Source organism: Podarcis pityusensis (assembly GCF_964106645.2).
Source record: "Podarcis pityusensis genome assembly, chromosome: 3".
In the NCBI taxonomy this organism is placed as follows: domain Eukaryota; kingdom Metazoa; phylum Chordata; class Lepidosauria; order Squamata; family Lacertidae; genus Podarcis; species Podarcis pityusensis.
The window spans coordinates 54315529-54330016 of record NC_138026.1 but is presented as its reverse complement, the minus strand read 5'-3'; the positions used below and the strand labels follow the sequence as shown (position 1 = coordinate 54330016).

General features: G+C 38.0%; 1 protein-coding gene across 8 annotated transcripts in view; it reads left to right on the top strand.

Annotated features, from left to right (window-relative positions):
* The window catches only part of FAM184A (family with sequence similarity 184 member A), a 61431-nt gene extending 48704 nt beyond the window's left edge, over positions 1-12727 (top strand). For 3 of the 8 annotated variants that reach the window (XM_080999514.1, XM_080999516.1, XM_080999515.1), the window contains 7 exons: positions 379-506; positions 1426-1610; positions 2115-2261; positions 5393-5510; positions 6503-6607; positions 9289-9488; positions 11010-12727. In XM_080999514.1, the coding sequence (XP_080855640.1) occupies positions 379-506; positions 1426-1610; positions 2115-2261; positions 5393-5510; positions 6503-6607; positions 9289-9488; positions 11010-11091 (965 nt within the window). In that variant the 3' untranslated portion in view covers positions 11092-12727. Of the gene's footprint in view, positions 1-378; positions 507-1425; positions 1611-2114; positions 2262-5392; positions 5511-6502; positions 6608-9288; positions 9489-10286; positions 10381-11009 lie in introns of those variants that run through there. The other 5 variants (XM_080999517.1, XM_080999518.1, XR_013984344.1 and 2 more) reach the window with 4 other exon arrangements.
* The last annotated feature ends 1761 nt before the right edge of the window (positions 12728-14488 follow it).

Here is a 14488-nt window from a genome sequence, read left to right as displayed (position 1 = left end):
AGGCTGATGGGAGTTGTAATATAAAGTATCTGGAGTAGTAATATGAAATATCATATTGCTTACCCTAGGTCCACCGCAGAGTAATAAAATTCTGCAAGGTTTTTAGTGCTTAATTTGGCATTCAGCACAATTTTAATGTATAATAATAATTACTGTTACATTGATAAACATTTCCATTTATTCACTCATTTATTTATTGATTGTATGACAAAATTTAACATTTTTCAGCTAAAGGAGGCAACATAGCTGGAAAACAAATTTGTTAAAAACTACGTGTCTAGTCATTCCCCTAAAGCAATAAATGCATGGTTATACATATGTGTGGTTTGGGTTACTACTTGTAGAACTATACAAAAAAATCTGTTTATTATGTTCCAGCATCTTTGCGCTCAGAACTAAACCATCAGCATGCTGCAGCAATTGATCAACTAAGACATAATCATCAACAAGAACTAGCAGCTGCTAAAATGGAACTTGAAAGAAGCATAGAGCTTAGCAGGCACCAGGTATATATCTTCCACATAGCCAAAAGAGAGTAAATATCTTTTAATTATGGGCACAGAGCATATGTTCACCGTTAAGAAAAATTGCAACTCCTTTAGTACCTGTTTAGTATACTGGCTCCTTTCAGTCAATATCATTTCTTCTATTCCAACTTCATAGACTAAGTGCTGGTGCTTATGTAGGCAAATGGCACCAACTATGGACAAGACAGAGGTATCAGCTTGCCCAAGTGAACCTAGAGGTCTGCAGAAATACAAAAATGGGGAGAGAGAAACCAAAGGAGGTCGTTTCCCTCCAAAACAGCTAAAACAGAATTGTGCATGTATGAAAAACTGATCCATGGCAATTTCCATGCATTGCAAACAAGGTTTGATCTAGAAAATCCACCCCGGTTTTCGGTTAATAATGCTCAAGGGAACCAGTGGGCAGAGACCACCTAATCTTGCAGAAAAATAGCAGGAAGGTCAGAATGAACCTCAGTACCTCACCCAAAACCTTCCTGGGAAGATTGCACATGTGCACTTCACTTGTGCTGCTGGAGAGTATTTCTGGCAGCAGAGGGTAGCATGAAGGTGCTAGTCTTGAGCCTACAGGAATTTTGTGTGTGCGTAGAAAAGCACAGCTCTGTCTCTAAGTCCATAAGTACTTTTTATAATGATGGTTCAGCCCTCCCTTCAGCTCTAACATGATCACCATATTTTGCAGAGGAGAGGAAATAGGGCAAAGTAGGGGCAGGAGGTACAAATGCCTATCTATAGTTCTTTATATGTTGCCATTCTAAATGTAATCTGATTCTTTACTCTTATCTAGTAACTAGAAATATAAAAGTGGGAAAGTAAGTTATGTTTATTCAACCAGAAGCAGGTGTGTCATACAAAGAATATGTTATATAAAGTATTCTTATTGATACTTGCTTGATAGGAAAAAGAGTTTGTTTGCCGGATATCAGATCTACAGGATGAATTGAGGCATCGAGACCACCATATATCTGAACTGGATAAGGAGATTCTTGCTCTGCATGAGAACATAAGTGCACTAACCAAGGAACTGGAATTTAAAGGGAAGGAGGTTCTCAGAATACGTAGTGAATCCAACCAACAAATTAGGTATGGATATTTGCAATATCAGGTAATATGTTCTGATTGATTTGGCAACCTAAAATTAATGAAGGGCTGTACTTGATTTTTTGAAACTTACCTAGAATATTTTAGGCAGTCAGATTCAAATTGCTAGACTCATATGCCCATTTGATGTCAGATGAAGTAACAGTGAAGTTTAAGTTTTGGACTGCCCACAATATTTGCAAGTTGCAGAGTTTAGAGGACATTAGCTATTGGTAAGGTGCAATCATAAGCTACTATTTAATATTTATTAAAGTGCCCTTAAGTATATTTTGGTTTACATTTCACCATGCTTATTTGCAAAGCATTAAAGGAGATGACTTTTTAGTGAAATAAGCTAGACGATTAGAGAAACAAAAATAGCAGAATTAGATTTTGTAGCTCTTTTCAGTGATGCTATGCACAAATCCTTTTCAAACATGGCAGGAAGTCAAGATGAACAAAGCTGGTGTAAGAATAACCTTTTTTAACATAAAATAAATTAAACAGGCTGCATGAACAAGATTTAAACAAGAAACATGAGAAAGAGCTGGATGTCATGACAGCAGACCACATCAGAGAAAGACAAAGCATGCTGGCAGATTTTAATAAGACCCAAGAGCTGCTCAAGGAAATTAATTCAGCTTTGCAAATTTCGTAAGTTTTATTACATTAAACCATTTCGTATGTGGGCAGAGTTTGAATGGAATGATCTACAGTATTACTCAGTAAATTATGATGGACATTGGAGAGACATGCACAAGTGGAGGAACTTCTCAAAAAGAAGCCCAAACTTGTCTTTTTTGGGTGTACCCACTAACTTTGATGGAATAATTTAGACACACCCACAGCCTTTCTGCAAAACAAGATAAAATATAGCATGTTAGAGAATAGTGCAATCCTATGCATATCTACTTAGAAGAAAGCCTCATTGACACTGGTGGGTCTTAGGTAAGTATGGATAGGACTGCAGCTCAAAATACATTTTAAAAGCCTGGGAGAACAAGGGTGTTGGCACCAGGCAAACTTTCCTGAGGAGGGAATTCCACAAATGTGTCACTTCTGATAAGGTTCCTTTAGCCTGTCATTAGTGAAAGAACAGTTAGGCAAAATATGGACATATATGATAAGCCTTGAAAAGTTTAATTCTGAAAACTGTGTCTGATTTAATCTCTGTGGCTGATTCATCCTTGGCTGTCCTTTTTAAGTCAGTTATCCTTGTCTCTGTCCCTGTCTCTTTGTTTTCTTTTGTCCTGCAATAGCAGTAAAATGTAGTAGAAGAAAAAGAAAGTTTTGGTAGTTTTGTTTCAATTCTGCAGGGGTTTGTAGAAAGTGGAGTTCACTGTTCTTTAGTGGACTGGTTCTCTTTTTATGAAATTATTATTTTTAACATAAAAATACCTTCAAACTTTCAATCCAAACTTAACAGCAGTGTTTCAGCTTTAGGTAGATTGCTTCAAGTGCTTGAATATGCCTCTAGATTAAAAAAGAAACCTTAACTTAAAAAATCAACATGGCTTGAAAGCTAGGCTTACAGTCCTTTTCTCTGACATATTGGTTTTTCTGTGTGCAGGAGAGTATTCAGTCACATAAGAAGAGCCCTGCTGAATCAGACCAAGACCCATGTATTCCAGCATCCTGTTCTCATAGGGGCCAGCCAAATGTTTTTGGGAAGCCCACAAGCAGGACATGAACACAACAGTACTCTCACCACTTGTAGTCCTCATCAGCTAGCATTCATAAGTATGCCACTTCCAATATTGGAGGGAGTTTACAGTCATCCTGGCTAGTAACCACTGATAGTGTTATCCTCCAAGAATTTTCTACTCCCTTTTAAAGCCACCCAAGTTGGTGGTCATCACTGCATCTTATGGTAGCAAATTCCATTGTTTAACTACATGCTGTATGAAGAAGTACTTCCTTGTGTCTGGCCCAAATCATCCAGCATACTGCTTCATTGGGTGACCACCGATTCTAGTATTATATGAGAGGGTGGAAAGCTTTCTCCACACCATGCATAATTGTATACAGTTCTATCATGTCCGCCACTTATTCACCTTTTTTCTAACCAAAAAAGACCTAAATGATGTAACCTTTTCAGAACCTTTTTCCAGCTTTACAGTACAGTCATACCTTGGAAGTCAAACAGCTTAGTTCCCGAATGTTTTGGCTCCCAAATGTCGCAAACCCAGAAGTGACTGTTCCGTTTTGCGAACTATTTTTTGAAGCCGAACGTCCAGCGGGGCTTCCACGGCTTCCGATTGGCTGCAGGAGCTTCCTGCATTGCAGGGGGTTGGACTAGATGACTCTTGGGTTCCTTCCAACTATACGATTCTATGATTCTAGGGAATGTGGAGCATGCAAACACAATCTCAGTCCCTTGCTATGCTTAAGCTCCAACCATGCCTAAATTTACTATTTTAATACACTGGCTAACAAATGCATTTTTATATATCTTTGAAGTGAGAATTTAATCTTTAGGAGAAGCACCTCATCATATTACTGCTACATTGGCCTTAGTTTTGATTTTCTTCCATCTTCATTCCCTCTTTATGTGATACTGTACCTCTTCACACACCCCATCTCCCCTTCTACTTAAAAGTGTTTGTAAGCATCTCTTACACTATTTTTGTGCACATGGTTATGGTCAGATTAAAAAATATTGTGTCCTTGAAAAAACTGCCATATAAGGAAATCTGAGCTACTTGACTCTCTTAAACTTTCCATGCAACCACACTAACAGCAATTAGCCAGGGGATATAATCTTAGTGCTAGGATATGAGATGGACTGAATAAACTCTTGTTCATCATCTGTCATTCATCTGAGCCTGAAGCTTAGATAGTAATGTATGATCAAAATCAAGTGTCTACTTCTATATACATACTCCTTTGAAACTGCTGCATCAGATCTAGTCCAAGAGCCCTTCTGAGAGTCAAATTTGGGCTGACTAACTGACTGATAGAAGGTATTTTCCAAGGTATTTTACCTACTTGTAATTCCATTGCCTCTTCTGAAAGTAATTTTAGAAAAAAGTGCTTTTCCATGCAGACATAATTGATAGATAGCTCAGGACAGGTTCACAGCCCAATCATGTAAGCCCCAGTTCACACCTGTACTCCCCACACCCCGCAACATGGCCTACCTACAAGATATAATTGTGAATTAGCCCTTTCATTTATTTTCATCTGGAAATTAATATTCTGAACCCATTTGTTAGTGTTCGAGAATATGAATAATGATTCAATACCAAATAGCAATCTACAGTTGTATTCAAAAGTTACTAACCTCTACGAATGCTAGGCTTCGTTTTATTAGGCTTTCCTTACAGCTTCTATGTAAATTGGTGTGCTTATTTCCATTCTCTCCTTTAATGCTTCTTCATTCCCTGTTTAAAGCCATCTCACGATTTTCTTGATGTAATTGCTATTTGTCGTTTGTGGCACTTATACTGTTCTTGCTAAATTGTTCCTCAGCACTTAGTCTGATACTGTCTTACACATTTGTGGATTTTTTTTAGTTGTTTTAGCTTTAGTATCTTTTGTGGGGAAGAAGTAAACATCGGTTATGTGGCTTCCACTCTGATTATGGCAGATGGTGGCCCACAAGCTCAAAATGCCATTTCATTTATTGTAGCCAACCATTAAAGAAATCAGTTAGTATGTAGAAGATCACATAATAGCTCTTGTGGTTTATTCATTGAGCTAGTTTGATAGCATGATTTTTATGGCATTATATCTGAACTTTGGACTATTATTAACCCATGGGTGATGTTTTGTCTCCTATAAAGTTTAGAAGAAATGGAAGAAAAATATCAAAACAGGGAATCAAGACCAGAAGATGTACAGCTTATTGCAGAGTTGAAAGACCTGATTGCTGAGAGGGATCAGCTAATAAAGAAACTGATTGTAAGACAGTTTGGTGCTCTTTTGGTATGAGCATGCCAAAGGCTAATAACTCTTGTCAAATCTCCTGAGAATACAGTCCTTGCATTGGATACCCCTTAAATTACTTGTTTTTATATGGTAGAACAGTCATAATCCTGAATGGATTTAGACCTGCTCTTTTACCACTCTGTAAAGACCTAAATTATAAATTCAAAGTAAGTTCAAAAGCATGCCAAAATGAAGTAAGGAATTACTTCCTTAATTTTAAAGTAATTTTAATGTCTTCTCTCAAAATAATGTTTAGTTTTCCCTGTGCTGTCTTCAGGATTTGGGGGAGCCTCCAACAGGGAACCCTAAGTGAGCTCTCATAAACTGGAGGAGGTGGGGAGTGCAAAATGATAATTCTCTTATCTTCTGAACTTCTTGGATGTTGTGTACAAAGTGAAAACACAGTGTTTTTGGGTGGTGGAGTGGTGTTCTTGAGTAGCCAATTTCTGTGAGCCACTGCAATTTTTCCTATTAAACTTACATGCTAGCACAAGGACACATGCCCAGCAGGAACTCAGAATTCCATTGTTTCATCCCAGCTATGGTGGATTCCACTGGTGGCTTTCCTTGCTGTGATATAGAAGTAACTTGCAAATGTGGTTTGGGACATAGATGAAAACAGTGGCATGATCCCAGCATCCAAAGAATTTTTAGGAAGTTATGAATGCCAGTGCAATTCTTTGTACAGCTGTCCATGAAAAGAAGGAAGTAGGTAAAAATCCCCATGTAGAGGATGAAGTTGGATCACTCTGGCACACTCATGAATGTAAGAATTATGCTGAGTATGAAAATGACCACCTTTCAGACTTCTGGTAATAAGTTACAGTTTTGAGTTTAAGTTCTAAACCTTCAGATTTGAGTAATCAATGAGCTCTTGAGTGAGTGAATGTCAATCTGGCCACAGTAACTTAATATCCAAGATGACTGATACAGAAATTTATTTTAATCTTTTTGTTATTCATTAGGATGACAAGAAATTCTATCAACTGGAACTAGTCAATAGGGAGACTAACTTCAACAAGGTGTTTAATGCAAGTCCTAATGTTGGTGTTATTAACCCTCTGGTGAAGGTATGTCATACATTTACAATGTCGAAACTGGGAAAACGTGAATTACTAATATTACACAAATAAAAAGGATCAATAACACTGTGAAAGGCACACAAAAGAAAGCCAGCTGCATGTGGTTTTCAACAGCATCAGTAACAGTAAGCCATGGTCAGTAATGATGGCTTCTCCTCAATGAGCAGTGTGCTAGTGCATGCTGCTGAATTGTGCCCACTTCTGCACGCCTACACTGTGGTTTATTTCCCACTAAGCAAAGCACAAGCAGAATACAGGGTTTGTTCTCCCAAGGCTTAAAGTTTGGTTCTTGGGGAGACAGAACGGGCAGAGTGGAGTGTGTATGATGCAGCAATATGCTCCTGTATTATGTTTTAGAGTGTGCAGTTTTGTTTTTACTGGATTTTTTTCTCTCTTTCCACACCCACCACCGAAAGAAGGACGCCCCCAGAGATTTCTTTCTATCAGTGGCAAGATGCTGGCAGCAGGGGGGCAGGGCATGAAGGGACAAAAGTCTTTCTCCCCTTTGTGCCCCATACAGGCTTCCTTCTCTCAGTAGTGTCCAAGAGAAGGAAGCCTGCAGGTTCATGTCATATTCTGCCACTGTAGTTTCTCAACTTCTCTTCCTGGAGTGGGCAAGGAAGCAGGGCTTTCTATGGTCACCCATGTCTTCTAATAAGCAGGTAGGCCATAGCCAGCCATACCTCCTCATCCTCAGGCCCTGACTCCTCCTTTACATTCCTGCTGGTCCTGACAGTGACATGGCATGAGAGAGAAAGGTACAGCACATGCTCGGTGACTCCTTATATTGCAGCCAGGCTCCACTTACTTCAGAGGTTGGTGGTATGCCTCTCCCCTCTGACATGCAGCAACATCAGAGCAGGATGCTATTTTCCTGTCCCCCACAACCTACTGCCTGGGACGACAACCCGAACCTTTTTAAGAATTATTGCAGACACAGAGGTTTCCGTTTTCCAAATCTCCACATTGTTAGTCCTTCCTGCGGTTTGATCTCTTAGGCCCCTTCTAGATGACTATTCAATTGTGCAGGGGATGTGCAGTCATTATGAAGTTGTTTCTTGAGACCCAAATCCCATGCACACTGTGGAGAAAAAGCAAGGGAGGCAGTGTTGGTCTAGGAAAAAAAGTAAAACCCAGTTTGACAATACCTTTTCTATTAGGACCAACCAAAACATCACAAATGTTATGGCAAAATTGAAGTTTTGACTTGATTTAAAAAAAAGCAAATAATTGTTTGGTTTTTGCAAATTGATAAATGGTTGATACTAAAATCTTATTAGTGGCATCACCAGTTCATCTGTCTGTTGGAGTCTTGCAGTAAGGATACTTCACTCTGAAGAATAGATCCATGTGTGCCATCTAGTGGAAACAGCTTGGCATGCGGCTGGAAAAACTCACTAAGGTTGCTTTCACACTAGCCTTTTTCCTCTGGAATTGCCATTCTTTGTTCACCCACATTTTACAAAGAATTGGGACAATGTCAATGTCAAAGTGTAGCTATCAAATGCTTTCAGTATTAAACTCCTGTCATACCTGATTTGTGGCTCTCTTTTTTGCGGCAATAAAACACAATTGACCAGCCTGTCCAGTGTAGACAGGAAAGTACTATTGAGGCTTCTCAGGTCTCGTATATGATTAGATAAAAGTTTCCTATTTACAGTTCCTTCCCATTTTATTGCTTACTGTCGATTTGAAACTATGGTAGTTGTCCCAATTTATTTATTTTTTCTGTTCTCACCAGGGAGGCTTCAATGACTGGTTTCCTTTCATTATTTTTATTCCTTATAGTTTTATTTTGACATAAAATATGAAAAGAATAATAAACTGAATAGATCTGTAATAAATGTTGCCCCCCACCACAATGAGAACATAAACTGACACTAGGGCAGTTAAGAGACTGATTATTCAAGGAGCAATTAAGGAGCTATCAATCAGTTCTCCAGTTAGAACCAAGAGGGAAGCAGTTAAACAAGCGGACTCTGTGAACAGGAAACTTTTAATTAATATTTTAAAAGACCTTTGTTAAACAAGTTTCATTTGTGAGTAAACATTTTAGAAAGATCATGGCCACAGAAAGAGTGTTGGTGGATAATATAGTCCTATACAAAGTACTGTGGAACCAGGGTGGTGCCATGTTTGACTGGGCCCTCAGCAGCCCCCCACATGTGGGTCCCTCATTGTGACTAAGTCTTGATCTAGCCCATTATATACTTTCATAGAAAGGGGTTTTTTTTCTATCTGTCAGATTTCCTTTAGGAGTGCAGTTTACTAGTTTTCTTTTAAGTTGCATGGGGATTGGGAAGAGGCTGTAATTAGACTAGAAACTAACAGATTCTCCCACTACATTTCTGTAGTTGGACCAATACCATGTTAGTGTAAACAAGAAAGTTAACATTGTTCTTTAAGAAGAAAAATCTGCATACAGCCTAAAACTGTCAAAATTATTTAAAGCTAAGTCAAGCTCTTCAATATTGCAGTAAACTGGCTGGAGCATTTAACTTTCGTATCCCTCTGGAGAACGCTTTAAATGCAGCTGTACTAAAACTGTAATAAATAAATAATATCCAAACCCTCACTTTCAGGTGAAACAATGAAATGAGAATTTTAAAAGCCCAAGTAATTTCCTTATCTGTACAGGCCCTTCCTTACATTTGTTATTTTCAATGCAGCAAAAGAAGAAGAATGATAAATCAGCAAACAGGTTTGTGAGTGTCCCCAATCTAAGTGCTCTGGAATCTAGTGGAGTGGGCAATGGACATGCTAACCGCCTGGATCCTATTCCAAATTCACCCATCCATGATATTGAGTTCAACAGCAGCAGACCACTTCCACATCCTATACCACCCAAAGAGCCCAAGACGGTTTTGAGGTGAGCACTGCCTCACCAGTTTTTGTTTTTCCTAACTTGGAGAAATTTTTTATTTCTTTTTAGCTGAACCCACATGTCTTTAAGAACAACACAGGAGTACAAATCTTACTTTGGAATCTTAATTTTCACACTATATTTTAAGCCTCTTTACAGTATTCCTTTTTTATTGTAAAACTTGTTGAAATGTAATTCCTCTCCCCTTTCTAATAAGTCTGGAACCCTTCTTTCATTTTTCTAATGAACTACACAGTCAGTATGGTTCATGTGCTTTCAATTGTTTACATTTATGAACAATTGTGTTAAATGTTTGTGTTATTACTAGCTGTCCTTTCAGAATGTTACAATCCCCATATTAAAGGTCTTTATTGTGTAACAGTGGATCTTACCTGACAAAACTGTTTTCTGTGTTAGATGAATGTGTGCTGATTTATTCCCTTTCCTTACCTCAGATAAAATCTTTATTGGAAGCAAGCTTAGAATATGTGTAAATATTTGCATGTATTTAATGCTGGGTTTCAGCATTAAAATACCCAAGTTTAGCTTTGCTTTAGGAAGTGATGGAATGAGTTTTACTATCAGATTAAGTCAAATATATAGTGCTTGATAATCTGGTGAGTAAAAGCCCTTTCCATACTGCTTCTTAATTCCACTTCAGTGTTACCTGCAAAATATAGTCTGGGGGCAGAAGAGAGAATGATAAAATTTTATAGTATTTTTTTTCTAAAGGCAAAGTAGAGTTCCTGTAATATTAAATGTTCCTTATTTTTCCCTGTGCATGTGGTATGCATGTTTGCTCAGGCGCCACTAACATGCATGTGCATGAATTCATGGATTGCGATGCTGGAGTTTCCATTGCAAATTATTTCGTGCCTTGTATTACCCCCCAAAAACGGTAGGGATTATTTTATTAATTTTTCTAACATTTACATTTTACTAGCACGTTAAAGTAATATAAAGATTACATCATGCAGGTATATTTGGGAATTATATTTGTGGGTGGCAAGTGTGTTTGCTTTGCACTGAATTCCTTGTTAAAACATATCTAACCCCATGTGCATGAACCTACAATAATTTAGTTTGGACTATGAAACAGTTAAAATACATAGTTTAGTTTTCATTCTGCACGTATTTAAGAATATGATGCTTGCATCATACTTCTGACAACTAATTTGACCAGAAGAAAAGGATGCTAAAAGAGGATCTTCCAAAAATCGCTTTTCCCCACAGTACATTTTTTTAAAAAGGCAGCCATCCCATTCATTCCCCCGCCTCCCCAAAAATACTATTTTCCCCCACCCTCTTATGTGGCTTAGTGACCATGTGCTGCTGATGCTCTCCAATGGAGTGGATGATCGGAAATAGTAGAAATGGGCATTAAACTAAATCAGGTTATCCTATGACATGATACTTGATTTGCAAACATCGTGTGCTATGTATTGGCTTCTTTGTGCTTTTTCCAGGCCTTCTGCATTTTCACTGTTGGTTGTAGGTTAAATCTGTCTTTTCTTTTTATGAATTTAGCCCTCCTCAGACTGAAGCTTCTCCAATGGCTTCACCCGATCCACAACGTCAGGAATGGTTTGCCCGTTACTTCACATTCTGAGAGATTATTTTTGTGTGTGGCACAGTGTGGTGTGGACTGTTCATAAGAGCATGACCTTAAAATAAACCCTTATGTGAACAAGCTTACCTGTAATATGTCAAACACTGTGAATGAGAAAGTATTTTGTCTCTCTGATTTGAAAATGCACTGTATTTTATGTGATATTTGTTGGAATCACTTGACATGGTAATATAAATGTGCTTAATGACACTTTTATTTTTATTTAAAATGGAAGAGTATTTAAACTTTGTAATTACTGCATAACAAATTTTCGTAGAAGAAACTTAAAGCTTCCTACCCATTTTCCTATAAATATGTATTTTCTTTGGTTTCAGGAAAGGCTTTCCCCCTCCTGTCTCCCATCCCAAATGCAATCAGTTGCATGGTTATTGTATATCAAAATAAAACTGTCAACAGTTTAAAAATCAGACTGCGGGAAGATACGTTTAAATCCTTCGGTTTTTATTTAGTTATCTTGTAGAACTTGACTTTAAAAATTGTGTTTACTCTAAAAGTGGTGAAGAATGCAAAATAAATAGCAGTAGTATAGCTGATGGCCTTTAGAGTGATTTTAAGAACATAGTAAGAACATGGCATCCTTATTTCTTATCTACAACTGATCTGCCCTTTAGTAATTATAATTACTATATTTTAATGTTGGATTTCATCAAACTTTTGTCAAATATTTTATAAATACCTACAAAGACAGTGCTCTTTAGAACATGTGGGGTACTACACTATGTAATGCTGTATTAATGAATAATCATTTATGGAAATCTGCATTTTGAGAACATTATAATTTGGGAGCAAAACTCAGGCTTTACAAAAAAAAAAAATAGTGCTAAATCAATTATGCATAATAAAGCATGCAAATCTTTCATTAGAGCTCCAGCATACTTAACTTACAAAGAAAGATGTTCCATCTTACATTATAAAATTAAGCCAGGGACCACATGACCTTTTTCATATGGCAAATGAGCCTGATTTTCCACTCTATTACACTTGTCTTACAGATGTGCAATCTCTCTGGCAGAAAATATGTAATACCATGGCAAATCTGGTTTATATACTTTTGTTGATGATGTTGTCAATTCCAAGATTACCACAATGCAGCTGACACTGGTAATCTCAGGGAGAATTTTTTTCTTTTATGAATGTACTTTCAGACCTGATATTTGTATCTTTAAAAAAAAAGAGGGGGGATTGCTTGGTTATTTTAAATAAGATTTTTATCCTTCGATACAGAATTATAGCTCTTCATTATTTCTGCTGAAGCCCAGACCATGTCTTCCCATTATGCAAAAACATAATCAAAGGTACCAGTAATAGTTACAATAAGTTTTATATGTAGCATATGTATAAAAGAATAATTTGTATGTTTTCATATAAAATATAAAATATTCTAAATCAGAATTTTAAAAATGTATCTCTTGCAAACTCAGCCTGAAAGCTTCACTGGAAGCAGTGTTCTAATGTTTTGCTGCTAATCTAAAGCAGTGTTTGGCAGCTACTCTATGGTTGATGGATTTAACTGTAGGTATATGCAGCCTTTACATTAGAAGAAAGCCATATCGAGTCAAAGTCAGATTTCTTGGCTGTTGTGTGAAATAAAACACACTGGATGATTTTGCTATGATGTTCTGAAGCATTTGTTGTGTTGTGTTTCTTTTTTCTTCTTTGAGGTCACTACATTATTTTATCAAAAGAGCTCTAAAAGTGAGAAATATTTGCACCTGGTATGACGCAGGTGGTGCTGTGGTCTAAACCACAGAGCCTAGGGCTTACCAATCAGAAGGTCAGTGTTTCGAATCCCCGCGACGGGGTGAGCTTCCGTTGCTCGGTCCCAGCTCCTGCCCACCTAGCAGTTCGAAAGCACACTAAAAGTGCTAGTAGATAAATAGGTACCGCTCCGGCGGGAAGTATAAACTGTGTTTCCGTGCGCTGCTCTGGTTTGCCAGAAGCAGCTTAGTCATGCTGGCCACATGACGCGGAAGCTGTCTATGGACAAACGCCGGCTCCCTCGGCCTATAGAGCAAGATGAGCGCCGCAACTCCAGAATCATCTGCGACTGGACCTAATGGTCAGGGGTACCTTTACCTTTATGTATAGGTATAGCAATCTTTAAAGTTTACTTTCCTTCGGTTTTCTTGTTTACAAAATGCTCTTCATGGGGGAAGATCAATATTGCTAGGCATGCTGCCTTTCAGAGAACCTTATTCATTTCAGAGAAACTACTAACTGAGCAACCCTAATAAGTGTCAAAGAGCTCCTAGGTGTCCTGAAGCAGTTTTAAAACTTGCCTTAAAAGGCCTGTAATGAGCTAGATGCATAAATCTTCTTCCAAAAATCATCCTCTCATATCAGCAACTCATGTATCCTTCACATATAAAGTCCCTTTCACGTGTACTTGGGGGCTGGCTGCACTGCACAATCCTGAGGACAGGTTCCCACAGTTTTTCCCTTTATGTGGTGTACACATAAAAGTGACTTGATTAAGTGAAGCTATCCACTATCTCCAATGGAAAATTTGCATTATTTAAGCTTGTTCTTACATTCCACAGACAGGAATTAGAAAGTTTGTGGACACAACCTTTAAAAATAGTGCTTTACGTATCAATTCTAGATGGGAAAAACCCTCACCATCTGTACTGTCCTTATCAATTTTTTAACACAAACCCCTTTTCTCCTCCCACAAGCAAAATACAAGCCCCTGCCCCAGTTAGACTATTTTAGGTTGATGATTTCTGGGGTCCAAACTGTGTGTGTTGTGGAAAATGCTGTTCTCTACTCCTTTCAATGTGTTTTCAAAGATGCCTACATACTATGTCACTATATCATATAGCATGGGCAGGGCTTGATGGCAAAAGTGGATGAAGCTACACCATAAGTCAAAGAAACATAAGAAAGTTTAGGCAGGACTATACCATATGGACACAATCCTGGCATTGCTGGGAAAATAATTCCACAGCTTTTTAAATATCCTGATCAAACGGGTTTTGTTTTACTGTTTTTGTTTTTAACCTGTCCTTCGCTTCAGAGTAATTCAGACGCTTGTTCCACCTTGCCCTTCTGCTCTAATATTTTTGTATGTGTCTATCTGTGGCCTCTATGCCTTCAGCTCTCTCAACAGCCTGTTCCAATCCCCAAATGCCTATGCCAGTTTAATCTTATTTGCACCACAAGGTTGGAACTCCCTGTGGTGCCACTTCTGTCTGCTAGTCAGTTGCAGCAAAAACAGTCTTTGTTGTTGTTGTTGTTTAGTCGTTTAGTCGTGACCTACTCTTCGTGACCCCATGGACCAGAGCACGCCAGGCAATTCTGTCTTCAAAAACAGTCTTAGGGCATCTTAAAGACTTAACAGATTGATTGTGGCATAAGCTTTCATGGACTAAAATCA